Source organism: Podarcis gaigeae (assembly GCF_964106915.1).
Source record: "Podarcis gaigeae genome assembly, chromosome: 1".
NCBI lineage: Eukaryota > Metazoa > Chordata > Lepidosauria > Squamata > Lacertidae > Podarcis > Podarcis gaigeae.
Window position 1 is genome coordinate 42,325,120 of NC_139678.1, and position 17,383 is coordinate 42,342,502.

A 17,383-nucleotide genomic window follows, 5' to 3' on the forward strand; every position below is an offset into this window, starting at 1 on the left:
TCAACAAGACTATTCAGTAGTGTAAACACTTTACAAAGTTTTCCATGTTTGGCTCTGCATGGACGTAATTGCCACAGCATGTTTTTCATCTTGCTATTTTTCTCAGGGAAAATTTAGCCTTGAAAAGAGGTTAGTTTCATATTAGGTAACAATGCTGAGCAGAACAAACAGTGTAAAAAAAAAAGCAGTTATGCAGCAATTCTTGCTGAAAAGAATAACACCTCAGCAAAATAACATCTTGGTTGCATAAACCATAATCACTTCCATTGGGTTCCCTTGGGGACTGCTTTACAAAGTACCGTTTTAAGACACTGGATGATGAGTCACTTCTGTGTATGATAATATATGCAAATAGAGAGTCAGATTGATAAGTACACCCAATCACCTCCCTGCTCCATCTATGAGGAGCCGGTGAGCAGGTTTAGGAGCACCATGACACACGGTTCCATGTGGATGTGCCAGTGGCGTAGCGTGGGTTGTCAGCACCCAGGGCAAGGCAAGTAATTTGCACCCCCTAACCCGTGGATTTGCGCCCCCTAACCCTAACCCCCAGATGTTGCGCCCGGTGCAGCCGGCCCCCTCCTGCACCCCCCACGCTACGCCACTGGGATGTGCACCTCATTCAGACAATGCCTTTGCCAAACACATCGAGCTTGTGAGTGGCGGCTGGATGTCTTGTGTCTTTGTAGCATGGATCACTACATCCAGCTTATGCTCAGTGGAACAGGTGGAACAATTCCCTTTTCTTGCTTAATATTTTGTGCTAACCCCAGTTCAGATATTATCAAATATTAGGGGGGAAAGGTAAAGGACCCCTGACAGTTAAGTCCAGTTGCAAATGATTCTGGGGTGTGGGGCTCATTTTGCTTTTCTGACCGAGGGAGCCGTTTGTCCACAGACAGTTTTTCCGGGTCATGTGGCATGACTAAGCTGCTTCTGGCGAAACCAGGGCAGCACACGGAAACGCTGTTTATCTTCCCGCCAGAGCGGTACCTATTTATCTACTTGCACTTTTGAACTGCTAGGTTGGCAGGAGCTGGGAGCAAGCTACAGGAGCTCACCCTGTTGCGGGGATTCGAACTGCCGACCTTCCGACCAGCAAGCCCAAGGCTCAGTGGTTTACACCACAGCGCCACCCGCATCCCTATTAGGAACCATGGTTCAAATATTATGAGCTCTAGCATGAGGCCCACTCGTCTCAGGTAGTGGGCAGCAGAACAAGCACCACCACCTGCCCACCCCCCTGCAAAGCTGCCAGAACAAGCTGCTTCCCTTGCCAGCTACTGTTATGCCGCTTGAGCTGCCACTGCCAGCAGCTTCTTGACAAAGCTTCAAGAGACTTGTGGAGGCTTCTTTGTAAAACCTTCCGTAAAGTAGCAGCTACTGGTGCTAGGAGGTGCAGCCGCAAGAGGTTCTGCCTTGAGACAGGGCAAAATAGGTTGGGCCAGCCCTGCACACCAACCTGCTTCTGATTTACCATCTCCTTTATTCTCCAGTTGGGACGCGGTGGCACTGTGGTCTAAACCACTGAGCCTCTTGGGTTTGCTGATCGGAAGGTTTACTCAGAAGTCTGTCCTCATAGACTGCATAGGTTTGAAGCCTGAAAAGTGTAAACCTATTCTGTGTGCAGTCACCTGCTTCTCCAGTACAAGCACTTTGCAGAGACAGGGAGATGTCACTTTTTGCACATTTTGACATTTGTGAAGTGCACAACCGCTAAAGGTTTTGAAAGCCCAAGGGATTCCCAAAAGCTCTTTCATTGTCAGACTGGGCAGTGCCCATGCTTTTCCTACCAAGGGGCTACTTCATGCCTTTACTTTGGGGAAAATCTCCTCTAGAAAAATCTCTTTTGGCTTAGGACCAGGACCCCGTAAAGGACGGCCGTGTCCCTTTCCACCCCTCCACAACCCAGCTAGATCTACTGGAGAGGCTCTTCTTTCAAGCTACAACACATTGCCATATCCTGTTGTTTTCCTGTGTATTGGGGGGGGGGGGGTTAAGGAAGAAAGAATGTTCCCACCTGCCCACTGACCATACAACAAGAGAGTTTTGTAGGGTACAGAGGCACCATACATTTAAAGCACTAGGATACCACTTAAACAATCGTGGTTTCCCCTAAAGAATCTTGGGAACTGCAGTTTGTTAAGGGTGCTGAGAGAAAGAGTCCCTATTCCGCTTTCAGAGCTACAATTCTCAGAGTTCCCTGGAAAGAGGGGTTGATTGGTTGGTTGATAAACGGTTGGCTGATAAACTACAGTGGTACCTCAGGTTACATACGCTTCAGGTTACAGACTCCGCTACCCAGAAATATTACCTCGGGTTAAGAACTTTGCTTTAGGATGAGAACAAAAATTGTGCAGCGGTGGAGGCCCCATTAGCTAAAATGGTGCTTCAGGTTAAGAACAGTTTCAGGTTAAGAACGGACCTCCGGAACGAATTAAGTACTTAACCCGAGGAACCACTGTACTCTGAAAACTGTAGCCTTGTGAGAAGAATAGGCGTCTCCTAGCAACTCTCAGTACCCTTAACAAACTACAGTTGTCCAGATTCTTGCATGCAGCAGGAGCCATGATTATAATAGCTATGGCTATTATAAAATGGTATAATAGTGTTTTAAATATACAGGGAAGGTGTAGCCAGAGACTGTACGTTTTCCTGTGAGACACTGGGGGGACTGCACTGTGTGAGAAAATATTTCCTTCAAGAAGCAATTATAAGCTAAAGTATAATGGGGTGTGGGAATCAGAGGGCAAAATGTGGTTTTATTTTATTTTTGCAGGAATAAATAAAACCAGAGAAGGAATAGGATGAACATATTAAAAGAAAAATCCGTAGCGTTAGGGCAACCCCTGCCCCTCGCCTCAAAATTAAGCAATGAAGGGTTGGTCCCAGTTCTGCAGTTGGAAAGAGGCTGAACTTGAAGGAACATGATGGGGTGAAAATTAGAAGGCACACAGCGTGACTTTAAGTCTGTGCGTAGTACAAGAATGAAGTGATTCTCTGTAAAGGCAGCGTATTTATAGCCAGTAAAAATGAGTGATCGCTGCTCAAGAGACTGTAATTACCCTTTGGAAGGCACACCACTGCCAGGGGCCAGCAATATGAATCCTGCGGCTGAGCTTCTATGAGCACAGAATAATTCCTACAGCAGTCTAGTCTGCATCCCTTTGCTGCATTTCAAGCTAGGTTAATGAGGGTAAAGGAACCCCTCAGGGGGTTCAAACTGCCTGCTTCTTTCGGTGCCAAAGATCCACAGTTGTTGAGCATTGCATGACCCCAGAGCTCCATTCTAATAATGTGAAGACAGTTGGGTTCACAGTTCAGGACATCTTATTTATTTTTTAAAGGCAAGAGAAGTGTGTTGCTATTTTCTAGGTGATCTTTGTGTTAAGAACTGTCCAGGAATATCAGCGCCAGGGATTTACCTCAGCTTTGCCTTCACAAACTCCTAATCGTTAGGCTCTAACGGATGTGGAGGGTTCTTATTTCAAACCAAAACACACCCCTCTTATTTCTTCCATTTATGTCTTCTTTTTCCTCCTGAGAACTCATCAGGCTATTGTGTGTGTGACGTCATGATGTCATGGCGCATGCACTGTGCGCAAACTGCCAGCTGCCTTGCCTCTGCTGGCTCTCTGACTGGGCTAGGGCCTCTGCTGCTGCTGGGCCATGGATTTGCTTGGGCACCCACAGTGGAAATTTTCTGGGAGCAGAGATACCCAGCCTCCTCTCTGCCCCCCGCCCCCGATTTGGCACCAGTGACTTATGCAATGCACAAATCTCTTTCAAGAAATCCTATGTATTTTCTTCTTTCTATGAATCTCAGCAACAAAATTCTTGGATTTGTTTGAAGTTGTACTGTCAGTTCTTCCCACACGGTGTTTTGTAGTCTTCAACACAAATATGATTTTTGGGCTTTTGCTAGATTGACAACGATCCACACTGCCTGGGCAGAGACAGGAAGTTTCTGCCGGGGAGATGCTGTGTCTTGTTTGAGCAGGGATCTTTAAACTCTTGTACCATAGTAACCCAAGCTCAGTGCCATTGCTGTTTGCACCTGCGATCAATACCAAACCAAAGTCCAGGTTAGCAGCCTTTTCTATTATCTTCAGTTCCATTTTCTCAGTCGTAAAATACAAATTTATTCTTTTTATGTTTTGCTTGCATATGCATGTCTTTGAATACTTAAGTGCTGGTTTACTCTATTAGGTGGTTGAATTTCAGTCATCGTCTGCACTATGCACTATCCCCATCCTTACAGTGTAAACTCAGTACCATAAGTACAGGTTACAACAGGACTCGGGGGTCAAATGCAGCTACCCAGGTCTCTATGCCTGACTCTCAGAACTCTCCCTAGGCTGCCTGGAATGTGTCATGGAACTCTGGTAGTATCTTTTGCTTGTGTGGCTGTAGGAAAGAGTGGGATATTTGAGTGTGTAGAAGCTAGCCTGCTCTACAATGGGGGCATTTAAATTTGTGGCCTCACCCACCACTGGCATGTGGTTCTTGTAAGGTTGCCCAGAAGGGAATGCAGCCTTTGGGCTAAACAAATATTTTCCAGCCCCTGGCTTACAACAAGAGATTAAGAATGGATCAAATCTTCCATACGACATAGGAAACTTAGTACATAAGCAAAACAATAATCCCAAGACACCAGATAAAAACAGCTTAAAAATAAGGAACCACACTGCTATAACTCATCTAGCCAGCAGATCAAAAGCCTGCCAGAATAAAATCAATAAGACAGTGGAAGGTTGGAAGGGAAGGACCAGACTGACCTTCCAAGGTGGGGAGAGCCATAATTTAGACACAGAAACGGCCCTTTTCCAAGCACCAGCAAGTCACAACTCCCATCACTGCTGGGATGCAGAGAAGAGACTCCTCTGCAGATCACAAAAAACAGGCAGACATATATGAGAGAAGACATCACTCATGTGTCCTTGGTCCAAAGTACGGCCAACACCCTAAACTGTACCTGGAAACAGAATGGATGCTGGCATAGCTGGGTCAAGGGAAGGAGTTAGGAGCTAGGAACTCAGAGCCAGCAGCAAAGAACAAGACCAGGAGCAGAAGCATACAACACACCAGGACTTGATGCTCAAGAAAATCACCTCTGAGACAAGAAGCTCTCTGTGTAGGAGACAATAGACAACCTGGAAGGATCTTTACACAGTTACTGAAGTTATGTATATATCCACCCCCATCGTTCTGCCCGGACGCTGAGGCCCAGCACCGAGGGCCTTCTGGCGGTTCCCTCACTGTGAGAAGCAAAGCTACAGGGAACCAGGCAGAGGGCCTTCTCGGTAGTGGCACCTTCCCTGTGGAACGCCCTTCCAGCAGATGTCAAAGCGATAAACAACTACCTGACATTCAGAAGACATCTTAAGGCAGCCCTGTTCAGGGAAGTTTTTAACGTGTGATATTTTACTGTATTTTTGGTTTCTATGGAAGCTGCCCAGAGTGGCTGGGGAGGCCCAGCCAGATGGGCGGGGTATAAATAATACATTATTATTATTATTATTATTATTATTATTATTATCATTATTATTATTTACAGGGCTGTGGTGAACAGTTCCCGACAGATGACAGAGCAGTTGTTTTCAATTAGATCTCATTTGCTGCCACTTGGAAAGCACACTGCAGTAATCCAAAGTGAATGTAACTAAGCCATGCCCCATTTTGACCTTTTGGTAGGCCTCTTTCCCTTGTACTGCATCTTGTACAAAATCCATTGGTCTCGATGGCGCCCTAGGGCTGGTGCGCTCTCTCCCTCTCTCGTTTTTGCTGCAACAGACTGACCAGGCCAGGACAGGAGCTTGAGATATGCTGGGTTAGTGATGCCAGGCCTTGAAGAATTAAGCACAAACCCTGCTCCTTGCAACTTTTCATGGAGGGTACTGGCAGTCTGAAGCACAATCGGGGCCACCCTCTGGGCCCAGCCCTCAATGTCAAGCCACCAGAGGGCTAACCATGCCCCTGACATCTGTGTACTGAGTGCAGATGTCTTGAGAGATTGCCTTACCCCATATATGCCCACTTGACTGCTTTGATCTGCAGAACTGGCGCTGTTACAGGTGCCACATGATACTTGCAGCACCCACATTTTGGAACTCCCTGCCTTTTGACAACAGGCAGATTCAATTTACCTATTCCCAGCCTCTTGTCTGCAACCCATGTCCCCTGGACCTGCGTAGAAGAAAGGTTAATTGTGCTCATCATCACCCACATGGTACCTTAGAGCTGCTGTTGGATAAACAAAGCTATTTTCAAAGCACATCTCCTTATCCAACTGAGTATATCACAAAGAGGCATCAATATAAGCACACATCCATTGATTTGCGGACAGCAAAGAGAAAAGCCAAAGCCCGACTGCCAGGGCAGCCAGACATCTTCTTAAGTCATTGATCCAGCTCTCCACCCTACAAGTTCTAAGGAAAACATCCTAGAGCTAAATCTCTGATTTCTGAAGTCTCTCTTTTTCTTTAACTTTCCTTTTTTTACGTATATAAAAAAAGAACTAGAGGCCGATTCTCAGATGCTTTTTCTGTGTCACGGTTCCAGGGGTTCCAACAAACTCAGAGGGTGCTGCAGAAGCAGTTGAAACAAGAAAGTTACTGGCAGCTCTCAACAAAGGAAGAGGGATCTGTCACTTTCAACCCTTTCAGCAGGGAAATTTTGGGTCCCAAATTGCCTGGAGAAACAAATGGAGAACATCCAGAACACAGGAGATCGGAGAGGAGTTGGGTGAATAAGTAAATAAATTAAATTAAAAACCGCTGACAGTGACAAAATAGAGGGGGGCCATGAAAAACCTTAGGGGGCATGTAAGGCCCACTGGCCACATTAGGCACCCCTAATGTATTGTATCACGAAAATAATATCACCATACCAAATCTCCCACTGCTGAAAGCCATGCTCAAAGCCCAGCATCCTCATATATGCCTGATCCACTTTATTTCTTTAGGTTTCCTATCAGCTGCTGAGCAACAGCAGAGCCTTTTAATGAGCGGTGCAATTTGGAAACCAGTAATTTCATATCCTGCTGGAGCTCCGATCAGCTGTTGCTATATTGCAGAATAGCTGCATCTGTGACTGTGCGGCTCGTTCTCTTCCATTCAATAGCATTGCCCACTTAAGACAGATTTGCTGGGCTCCTGGGAACCGGAAGACCAATTCCCATTTAATAAGGATTTCCTTCACCAATAGCCAGCCAGAACACAAAGATGGGGAGTGTGTGTGTGTGAGAGAGAGAGAGATAGAGAGAGAGAGAGATGATTTATAAGACAAGAAGGAAAACGTTGGAGGCATATGTAGGATAGTTATTCAAATAACAAGAATCTTAATAGTGGGGAAATCCCCCCTGCCCATTATTATTACACTAATTTTTCATCCTACTTTCCTTAACATAAGGTTACCAGATGCCCCCGTTTCCCAGGGACAGTCCCCAGATTTACAAATCAGTCCCCATACAAAATCCATTGAAGTTGAAAAGTGTCTCCAGATTCATTGGAAAAAAATCTGGTAACCTTACCTTAACATGAATGTGTGTTTAGGCATGCATTCACTTCCCCTTATGCATTTGTTTCTGTGTGGATTTTAATGTGGAGGGGAAATAGCATTCTGACAGCAAAAACTGTTCTGTTTTAGTCAGCCAACAATCCAAGCCTATAATGGCAAATTAGCCTCCCACAACTATGAAGTTGTGTGAAGCTGCAAAGCTACATCTTCAGGACAGAGTGGCAATAACTAATTAAGGTGGCATACGGATTAGTCATTATGGATGGTATTCAATTAATGGACCTAACTTAGTCATGTTCACTCATTTCAGTGGAACTATTCTGTGTAAAAATTAGTTTAATACCACCATATGGCTGCCACCCTGTGCGCAGTTACCTGGGAGTAAACCTCAGTGAGCTTATTGCAGTTTACATCTGAGCAGACATTCATTGGCTTGGGTGACATAAAGATCTCCCATCATGATATGGGACTGAGGTGAGTGAAAATATAAGGCTGTTCTTTAGAATGAGAGGTGTTAAGCAGCTATAATGGAAGATGCTCAAAAGGCCCTTTTCTAAAACATGTTTTGCTAGAGCAGGGGTTGCCAAAGTTGTGCCCAGGGGCACCCATAGGCTTCCTCTGGTGCCCACAGGGTCTTCTTCTCCCACTGAAATTAGACTTGAAATGTGCATTCTGTTGTCGCCTATAGAACAGGTTGGTGTGTAGTTGGTTGCTCTGGGTGTGTGATGCCCACAAGATTTGCAAATGGGCCCAGAAAGGTTGGTCATTCCTGTATAAACAGAGGGTCATTTTGAGAAATGGCATGAACCGGAAGTCCAGGGTCCACCTCACCTGCAAGAAGGAACTGGTAGCCATTCACATGACAACAAGGGCTTCTCCTTAAATATGCTGCCCCCTTGCACCTGAGCTGACAACTGGGAAGTCAGAGGGCTTGATTAGAATTTAGGGCCACTAGCTGCTGACATGTGATACAGGGACTGTTTATGTAAATAAAGGTCCCTGAACTTTTTTCAGCCATTTGCTTATACATGCTCAAAAGCCAAATCAATGGTTTGAAGTACAGTGGTACCTCGGGTTAAGAACTTAATTCGTTCCGGAGGTCCGTTCTTAACCTGAAACTGTTCTTAACCTGAAGCACCACTTTAGCTAATGGGGCCTCCTGCTGCCGCGCCGCCGCCCGATTTCTGTTCTCATCGTGAAACAAAGTTCTTAACCTGAGGTACTATTTCTGGGTTAGCGGAGTCTGTAACCTGAAGCATCTGTAACCTGAAGTGTCTGTAACCCGAGGTACCACTGTAATAAGTATATGAAATTTCCCATTACAAGATCAGCTCTTGACTTGTCCTTCTTTCAGTTAAAGGTGTGTGCTGTTGTACTCAACAGCAAGCTCCCCTGTTACCTTTTTAGCCTTCTCTACCCACTAGAGAGGGACGCAGGTGGCGCTGTGGGTTAAAGCCTCAGCGCCTAGGACTTGCCGATCGAAAGGTCGGCGGTTCGAATCCCTGCGGCGGGGTGCGCTCCCGCTGCTCGGTCCCAGCGCCTGCCAACCTAGCAGTTCAAAAGCACCTCCGGGTGCAAGTAGATAAATAGGGACCGCTTACCAGCGGGAAGGTAAACGGCGTTTCCGTGTGCGGCTCTGGCTCGCCAGAGCAGCGATGTCACGCTGGCCACGTGACCCGGAAGTGTCTCCGGACAGCGCTGGCCCCTGGCCTCTTAAGTGAGATGGGCGCACAACCCCAGAGTCTGTCAAGACTGGCCCGTACGGGCAGGGGTACCTTTACCTTTACCTTTACCCACTAGAGAAAGCTAAACATACAGCAGGCTATCACAGACTCAAGCAGGTCAGCAAGCAAGAGGACGTAGATGAAACCCACATGAATGAATGTATAGCTATTTGCCTGTCATATTAAAAAAGAGGAACTACAGAACCATTTCTTTCCTAAGAGGTTATACCTTCAGATAGAACAAATTAGATTCATGTCACAGAACTGTTTGGTTTTTTAAAAAAGATTTAAAACAGTGTGAAATGTTATACTGTAATTGAACTTCTGGAAATCCATTTAGGACTTCTGAGTGACAGAGCTGTATCCTCCGTGAACGCTGCATTTCAAAGATGTTTCAGCTGTCCTTTTTCTATCTAGACATTTCATCAATTTATTGGATGTTAGTATTTGTGCAACATTTCAAACTTTTGTCACATATACTTTAAGACTTTGAATTTAGCAGCAGCCAGCAGATCAGAGATCAAATGGTCCCAATAAGACAAGTGGTATACAATACTGTCATTCATTTACCCACCTCATTTAGTATTTTGATCCAATATACCTATATTAAAGGGAAGTTCTATCACATATGTATAAAATCAGCAGAGGGATTATTAAATCCCAATCCTTTGTTCTCAACATGTCATATTGGCACATCACTGCATTAAGAGTCAAATGGCAGTAACAGATCGTCTTAAGGTGACTTCATTCTAACACTCCTGTTTTTAAAATCTCTGTTTTGAAAGTTTGGAACCAGTGAGCACTTTTCTAGCTTCTTCCCCCTCAATTCCTTGCTCCCATGAAACAAAAATACAAAATGTTGGATTTCTAACCAAGATCACACACCCAGATGCCAATCAAGGAGCTAATCAGACTTTCCACCAAAGTCATTAGTGGGTACTAGACTCTCTATTAGATACAGCAGCATCTTGGGCAGGGCAGATCAGATTTCTAGAGGAAGGAAAGCGTTTTTCAAACGGTCAAACGTACCTAATGTTTGCAATGTCCAGACTCCAGGTGCTCACCTATTGGTATAAAAATCCCCCCCCCCATTGGCTAGATAGATTGAAAAAGCGGCTTTCTTGGCTTCTTTTGCAATGTGTGAAATGGGAGCTATGAGACTCACAAATTTTGTCCACAGTGAGATGAAGGGCCCCCCAAACTAGTTTAGAAGTTCTTCTCGGACAAAATCCGGGAGTCCGCATGTTGACATTACAACACAGGCCGGTGGGGAGGAGAGTGCAGCTCGCTGACCGTTTGTTCTTCCATACCTGTCACTTCGGGATCACGGACAGGAGCCTCGATATTTGACCATTCCCACACGCCCGTACCCTAATATCAGCTAGAGGAGGGAAAACTAGTGTCTGAAGCGGACCTCTCTCTCGAATGGCTTAGGACTTTTGAGCAACGCGGAGCAATGCAGGGACGTTCGGAAGGAAGTCCCATTTCATTCAGTGCGACTCCCCCCACCCCACCAAGGATTGCAAATTTGTTTAGGATCGCAGCTGTGCGTGTACCTTTCGCTTCCTGTCTCCCCCGCCCCCGCCCGCCCCCCAGCGCGACCCAACCGCATGTACTCGGAAGTAGTGACTCCATTAAATGAGACTGCCTCCCAGGGAAATGGGAATGGGGATCGCAGCCCCCCGACTCGCTCCCCCTCCCAATATGTGATGCCTCGGAGCTGTTCCCCCTCCCCGGACAGAAGGCGGATCGGCGGTCCCTGGCCTGCTGCTAGCGCAGAGCCGCGGCTGACCGGTGGTCCTCCCGCTCTTGCATTGCCTTTTTAAGGCGCCACAGCATCCGCTCCCACCTCCGTCGGCGCTCGTGCCCCTTTAATACCCGATGCCTGCACAGCCCGGCCGCTGAGCGCCGCCGAGACGCCGCCGATTCAGCTGCTGCTGCTGCTGCGAAAGAGAGAGGGAGGCGCGCGCCCCGACAGCAGCATCCTCGCCGCGGGCCGAGGCCGAGCGACGCTGCCTTTCCCCCGACGGGCTTCCCACCCACGGCCGCCTCCCTGCAGCCGGGCGCGTCGCAAGCTCGCCGCCGAGGCCGTCGACCGCTGTCCGCCGCCTGCCTGCGAGGCCCACCCGCTGCAGAAGCAGCAGCAGCAGCCGCGCCTGGTTCTCCCGGCGCCCCGGGGCATGTCGTGATGTGATCGGCGGCGGCGGCGGCGCGTCCCTTGGGGCCCATCCCGCTCGGGAGCCTCAGCAAGACGGAGAGGGCGGTGGAGCAGCGGGCCAAAGGCCGCGCCCCCATGAAGGAGAAGGAGGCGGGGGCGGGCGGGGAGCGGGGCAAGCCGGCCACTTACACCGGGGACAAGAAGGCGCGCATGGCGGCCAAGACCAACAAGAAGTGGGTGCGCCTGGCCACCGTGCTGGCCTACGTCCTCTCCGTCTCGCTGGCCGCCATCGTGCTGGCCGTCTACTACAGCCTCATCTGGCAGCCCGTGCGCGGCGGGCCGCACACCCCGCCCCAGCCGCCCGGGACGGCCCCCGGCCCCGACCCTGGCCCGCTCGCGCCCGGCACCGGGGAGACCACGAGGCCGCTGACCACCGCCGTGCCGCCCACGACGACGCCCGACACCTCGGCGCGCTAGGGACTCGATCCGGCCCAGGAGGCCGGAGGCACAACCTTTCTCCCCGCCAACCCCATCCCTCGACCGACCCCACCGTGCTGCACCGACTCCGGCGGAGACAGCGACTGCGGAGTACAAGGGAAGCCATCCGACCGGGAGCCCCGACGGCCGCTGGAGCAAGCAGGGAGCCTGGACCGCCCCGTCGCCCGGACTCGAGCGCGCGCTCTCGGCTGTGGACTCGGAAAGGCCGAGAGATGAAGGACGCTTCTCCTCCTGTCTTGGCCCTTGGCTTCCCCGCCCGGCTCTCTGGGACTCGAGCAGGGAAAACTGTACCGGTTTTTAGTTTTTACAAATACGCTTTATTAATCCCTAAATAAGTGGGGGGGAACCACATGGAATGGAGCTCAGGTATGTCAGCCTATCTGAAATGTACCCCGAGGCATTTCCTTTGTATCCCTGTGCATATACCTCTTTGTATACAGATTCCCTTAGTTAATGCATAGAGAGGACCTATATAATCTATATTCTGTACACACGCGGACAGAGAGAAGGATCAGGTGCTGAATGGTGTTTAAAGGGCTATTGGGGAAAGCTTCCTTTGCAAGTCACAGCTAATCTGGGGTGGAAAAGGATGCCCAGTTCCTTAACGCCCTGGCTATAGCACTGTTTGACCCTGTGATTTATTACTGCTTGCTCAGCACCTCTTTTGTTAAACCATTCTTTTTCCAAATTGTAAGCAAGGAAGAGGTGTTCCGGTTAATATTTTGCTGTAAACATGCCCGAAAGGAATTCATTCCTGAGGTTACTGTTGTCATATTTCTCCGGCCTCATGGCGATGCTGCTTTTGAGAGTTAACCTTTGGTGTATTTCTTCCTGACCTTTTCCCAGGCCAGTTACATCAGATTTGAGTTTCATTTAACTTTCCTTCTGTTTCAGCTGTCATTGCTGCCAGTCCTAAATTCTTTGACCTAAACCCCCACTGATATCGCTGCTGCCCTGCATGCTGACCTTCCCAATTTGGGTTGACTCTACCCTGCCCACTGCAAATGGTGAACACCCCCTCCCCTTCCCAGCAGTGAATGAGAGCAAGTGGAAACAGCTACCCTTTGGTCACTGTTTTTGTCTGGAAATCCCCAAACCATCCTTCTGCCACTTCTGTTCTCCTTCGTTGGTTGCAACTGCTGCTGGGGCTTCCAGAAATAAAACAGTTGCATTTTAATTGCATTTTAATGCCATAGGACCATTCCTATAAGTGCAGACTTTACAATGGTATGAGCGATTCCAGTAGTCTGAGCATTGGAACAGTGAAGCAGCTAACACAACCACCCTCCTATAGAAATATATACCTGGAAATGGCCACGGTTAGTTTCCCCAGGACCTGACTTGAATCTGGTCTCTTCTCTTGAACCTATGTCAGAGGCCTAATCTTTTATATTTTTAAACTTATCTGTTAGGGATTTGAAATACATTAGTGTATGAGCTGACAACATTCACGATTTTGCTGAAGAATCTAATGAGAGCAGAACATGGTTTAAAACCCACTGTAGTGCTTAGACATAGCTGATATTCAGGTTTTTTAAAACATGCATTTTCCCTCCGTAGCTCATAGCGTTTAGTTCTATAGTTGATCGTTTCCATCACTTCGTACAGTACTCTTTTCCCACAGGCGCATAAATCTTTTTGTCAGGAAAAAGCATCTGCACAAAGAATCTTGTAGTCTCTTAAAACTTTATTGCATCGGGTATAATAAACACTTGAGTTTACGCCAGAATATATTAGTCAGAGGTTCCACAAGGTTGATTTTTTTTTCCTGGAAAAGATAAAGATGGCTTCCTTTCTGGAACATGTGCATTACAATGTGTCACACATGTGTGTTGTCTGCTGTGGGATGGCAGTTGCTGTGTATATCAGCTACCTGATCTGTGTTCCTGCAGTGACAAGGGGATTGATTTCTCCATCGGAAATTGTAACCTTAAGTCCACTGTGCAGCAGGAGAGGGGAGCTTGGAAGCCTGCAATGCAAATCCTATTCATGCCTGCTCAGAAGGAAGCCCCACTGCTTTCACAGTGGGAATTAGTCCCCAGGTAACACTGTATGTGTGAGCAGCCTGAAGTGGTCTAGAGCACTGGTAGCAGCATGCCGGCCCAGGAAACTACTGGACCAGGTGTTGTGTAGCTGCTCCCTGACTTTCTCGCTTTGAACTAAGCAAGCTTGCAAGCTGCCCCCTTCTGATCAGCTGGATCCAGTGGCTGAAGTAGCAAACTAAAAACAAAAAAGAGCAGCGTGTGTTTTTTTAAAAGCTGAAGATGTAATAGTGAACTGACCTCTGATGGGCCTTTGAAGGAAAACACAAGGTTCCCACCACCACCCTTTATTGATTCAAATAAATAGCAAACATTTGTGCCCTTAGAGGGATTTCCAGTATATTTTTTGATATGTTGTACAGTTAATACTGCTAGTCAGACATTTTGAACACGCAAGGACAAATGTGTGATATTTCTGAGTGATTTACTCTGGGGGAAGAAATGAAATGAAATGTTGGCAAAATTACTTGATATTGGGCTGCCAAGCCACTAACCTTCTGTACGGTTGTCACTGAACGTCAGGCTTGAATAGGTTTAAATTCAAAGTTGTGAACATGCTCTATGTCTATATCTAATTCAGCCATGTAAGCTATGTCTGTATTCAGAAGTTCTGTATATTTTTAAAAAAATATTTTTAAGGTGAAAAAAAATACACTGAGAGATTTCTGCCTAAACTCAAATGTTTTTGACTTTTTTTATTTATTTAAAAAATCACATTCCTTAAGAGAGTATTACCCTTCCTTATTTACAGATGTAGGAAATGGCAAGTAGCCTGTCAGCCTTACCCAACAAGAAGAAAATTGCTTCCTCTCTAGATTCTAGATCCTCTTTTAACCAGCTGTTTGGTTTGTACGTTACTCCAGACAGGAAGCTGGGGAAATCTGAGTATTTATGTGATTTGGAGATGGCTGTATGCAGCAGGGGTCAGGAGGAGAAGCGCTTTGGTCAAATGGCAGAAAAAAGAACTTTGTGGGTACAGGAACTCCAATTAGCTTTAATTCGGATTAAAGCAAGCCTGGCTTTCTGTGGATAGAGGGCACCATGTCTGGGAGTAGCTTTGCATGTCTTTGATTGTTGAGGGTGCAACTGTAGAAAGTTGAACTGTTTCGTGTGTTATAAAAAATTCATACATGGAAGGCATTCAAAGAAAATGTACAGTTAGCTTATCAATTGTTTTGTCTGATGTCTGTTTGTGCAGTGGGCCCAATTGTGGCTTCCCAGTGGGCAGGTGCAGAGTGGGAAAATGTGTGTCTGATCCCACATACATGACTTTTTACATGCCTGCTGCACACTACTGACTATTCAGAAGGTGATGGGTGGAAGGGGCCCATTGCGGTGGCGATGGTTTTGTGTTGCGGGTAGGATTAGACTATTGTGTAGTTTGGACCTCTGAGTTGGCAGGAACAGACTTGGTGAGAAACACTGCTTTCGCGATACGTTGATCTGGGATTCATCTCTGCTCACTCTCATCAAAGGGGAATGAGGGGGAGAGAAAGGAAGGAGGAAGACTCATCGGGTGCCAGGACAGTTCAGTATATTTGGAAGCTGGGTTTATGGGAAATGTGCATTCCCAAGATCCCATGGCACTTAAGAAGTCATTCAGCTTAAATTTTTTTTTTAAGAAAAGACTCAATAGGAAGCTGCCGCGGCTGGGACTGCTCTGTGATTGGGGATTCCTCAGAGGCTGCGGGATGTTTGTGGGAAGGCGGACAGGGACTTATGAGCAAACATGTTTTCTTTTTGCAAACAGCTAATGGCTTTCTTAAGTCTGCTGGGTAAAGCAGATGGAAGGGGAAGAGAAGTAAACTCAATTAAATGAGCGCTGCTTAATGTTCTCTTGCCACTTCGTCAGAGACAACTTAGAATTCCTGTGGTTCGGCATCTTTTCATATACGTTCAGATTAAGGCCCTTTCTTGAAAACCTGCCTGCCATTTAAGGGCAGCTTCACCTGAAAGTCCTGTTGACTGGCTGTTAACATCTCAGCAAATTCACTCTTCAAACAGGAGTTGAAAGCTACTTTTGTTGCTGACATTCCAGCAACCAAGTATGCACGACACAGCCATTCGTGTGCAGAAAACATCTTGTCTACCCATAACTGCTTGATGATGCAAGTATGAGTGCCATAAAGCCGGTCCATTTATTTGTAAAACAGTTGAGGTTGGCGTGGATCATAGTGTTATAGAGAAAGTGTAAGCAATGCCATGCTAGGGAGGTAGGAATAGTTTGAGATCATTGCGACAACCATCTTAAGGGCTGTCCCATGGAAGATGAAGCAAGCCTTTTCCCCCCCTCCTGCTCTGGAGGGTGGGACTGGAACCAATGGCTTCAAGTTGCAAGAAAGCAGATGCCAACTAAACACCAGAAAAACTTTCTGTTTGGCAGATCCTTGGAAGGTGATGGACTCTCCTTCCCAGTCGCGTAGCGTGGGTTGTCAGCACCCGGGGCAAGGCAAGTAATTTGTGCCCCCTAACCCGTGGATTTTAGCAGGGGGCAGAGAGCTGTGAGTGCGAGCGCACCCCCCCCAGATGTTGCGCCCGGTGTGGCCGGCCCCCCCTGCACCCCCCACGCTACGCCACTGCTCCTTCCTTGGAGGTTTGTAAGCAGAGGTAGGATGGCCATTTGCCATGTAGGATCTAGTAGAGATTCCTGCATTGCAGGGGGTTGGACTGCATGACCCTCAGAGACCCTTCGAACTCTACGATTCTATGATTCCTTTCCCCCAAGCTTTTTATTTTGCTGGATACTTCTGGCAGGCAACATTGACAGCACCCCTTGGACTCATGTGCCAACTTGCTACCTGTTGCATAGGACTGGGCAATGGTGAAGTGGTAGAGCATTTGCCTTGCATGCAGAAGGTTCCATGTTCTGTTCCTGGCATCTTCAGGTAGGTCTGGGAGTGTTCCCTGTCTGAAATCCTGGAGAAGTGCTGCCAATCAGTGTATAGACGATTCTGAGCTAGATGATCTTGTTCCTGAGCTGCTGATTGCGGCAGGTGAAGTGTCAATAGTTCAGTCCCTAGAAGGTTGGAGCATATTACCTGGCTGCATCCCAAGTCAACTGACCAAGGTCCTGGTAGGGTGTTTGTTCTCAAAACCAGGAACACCATGAACATTCTGGGGGACAGGCAGGTTCCGTCTTTATGCTGACCAGAGGAAGCACTGCACAGCCCATAACAATCCTATTTTGGTTCACAAAATTATAGCCACATGGGTATGATTTTAGGGTAGTTATTAACTATGACACATTGCAAATTCCTTCTTTGTGAGCTTGGCTGCTTTTCTCCCCAAAATATAGCTAAAGAACATAGGGTTGAGATATGTCATGGGAGACTTTCAAGATAATTGCCGTGGATTTCATGGCTGTGTCAGATGATGAAACTGGTTAAATCCTTTGTTGATTCTTTGTAAACATTCCTTGTGAACAGGCCTGTCTTGCTGTCTAG

General features: G+C 47.2%; 1 protein-coding gene across 1 annotated transcript; it reads left to right on the forward strand.

Annotated features, from left to right (window-relative positions):
- Positions 1-10,874: 10,874 nt before the first annotated feature.
- On the forward strand, positions 10,875-14,614 carry INAFM2 (InaF motif containing 2). The gene has a single exon (XM_083745703.1). It carries the CDS (start codon positions 11,536-11,538, stop codon positions 11,875-11,877), a length of 342 nt encoding a protein of 113 aa, XP_083601829.1. The 5' UTR covers positions 10,875-11,535; the 3' UTR covers positions 11,878-14,614.
- The last annotated feature ends 2,769 nt before the right edge of the window (positions 14,615-17,383 follow it).

Bases quoted from the DNA above. Each gene is read 5' to 3' on its own strand.
- INAFM2 (XM_083745703.1), top strand. From the start codon at position 11,536: ATGAAGGAGAAGGAGGCGGGGGCGGGCGGGGAGCGGGGCAAGCCGGCC.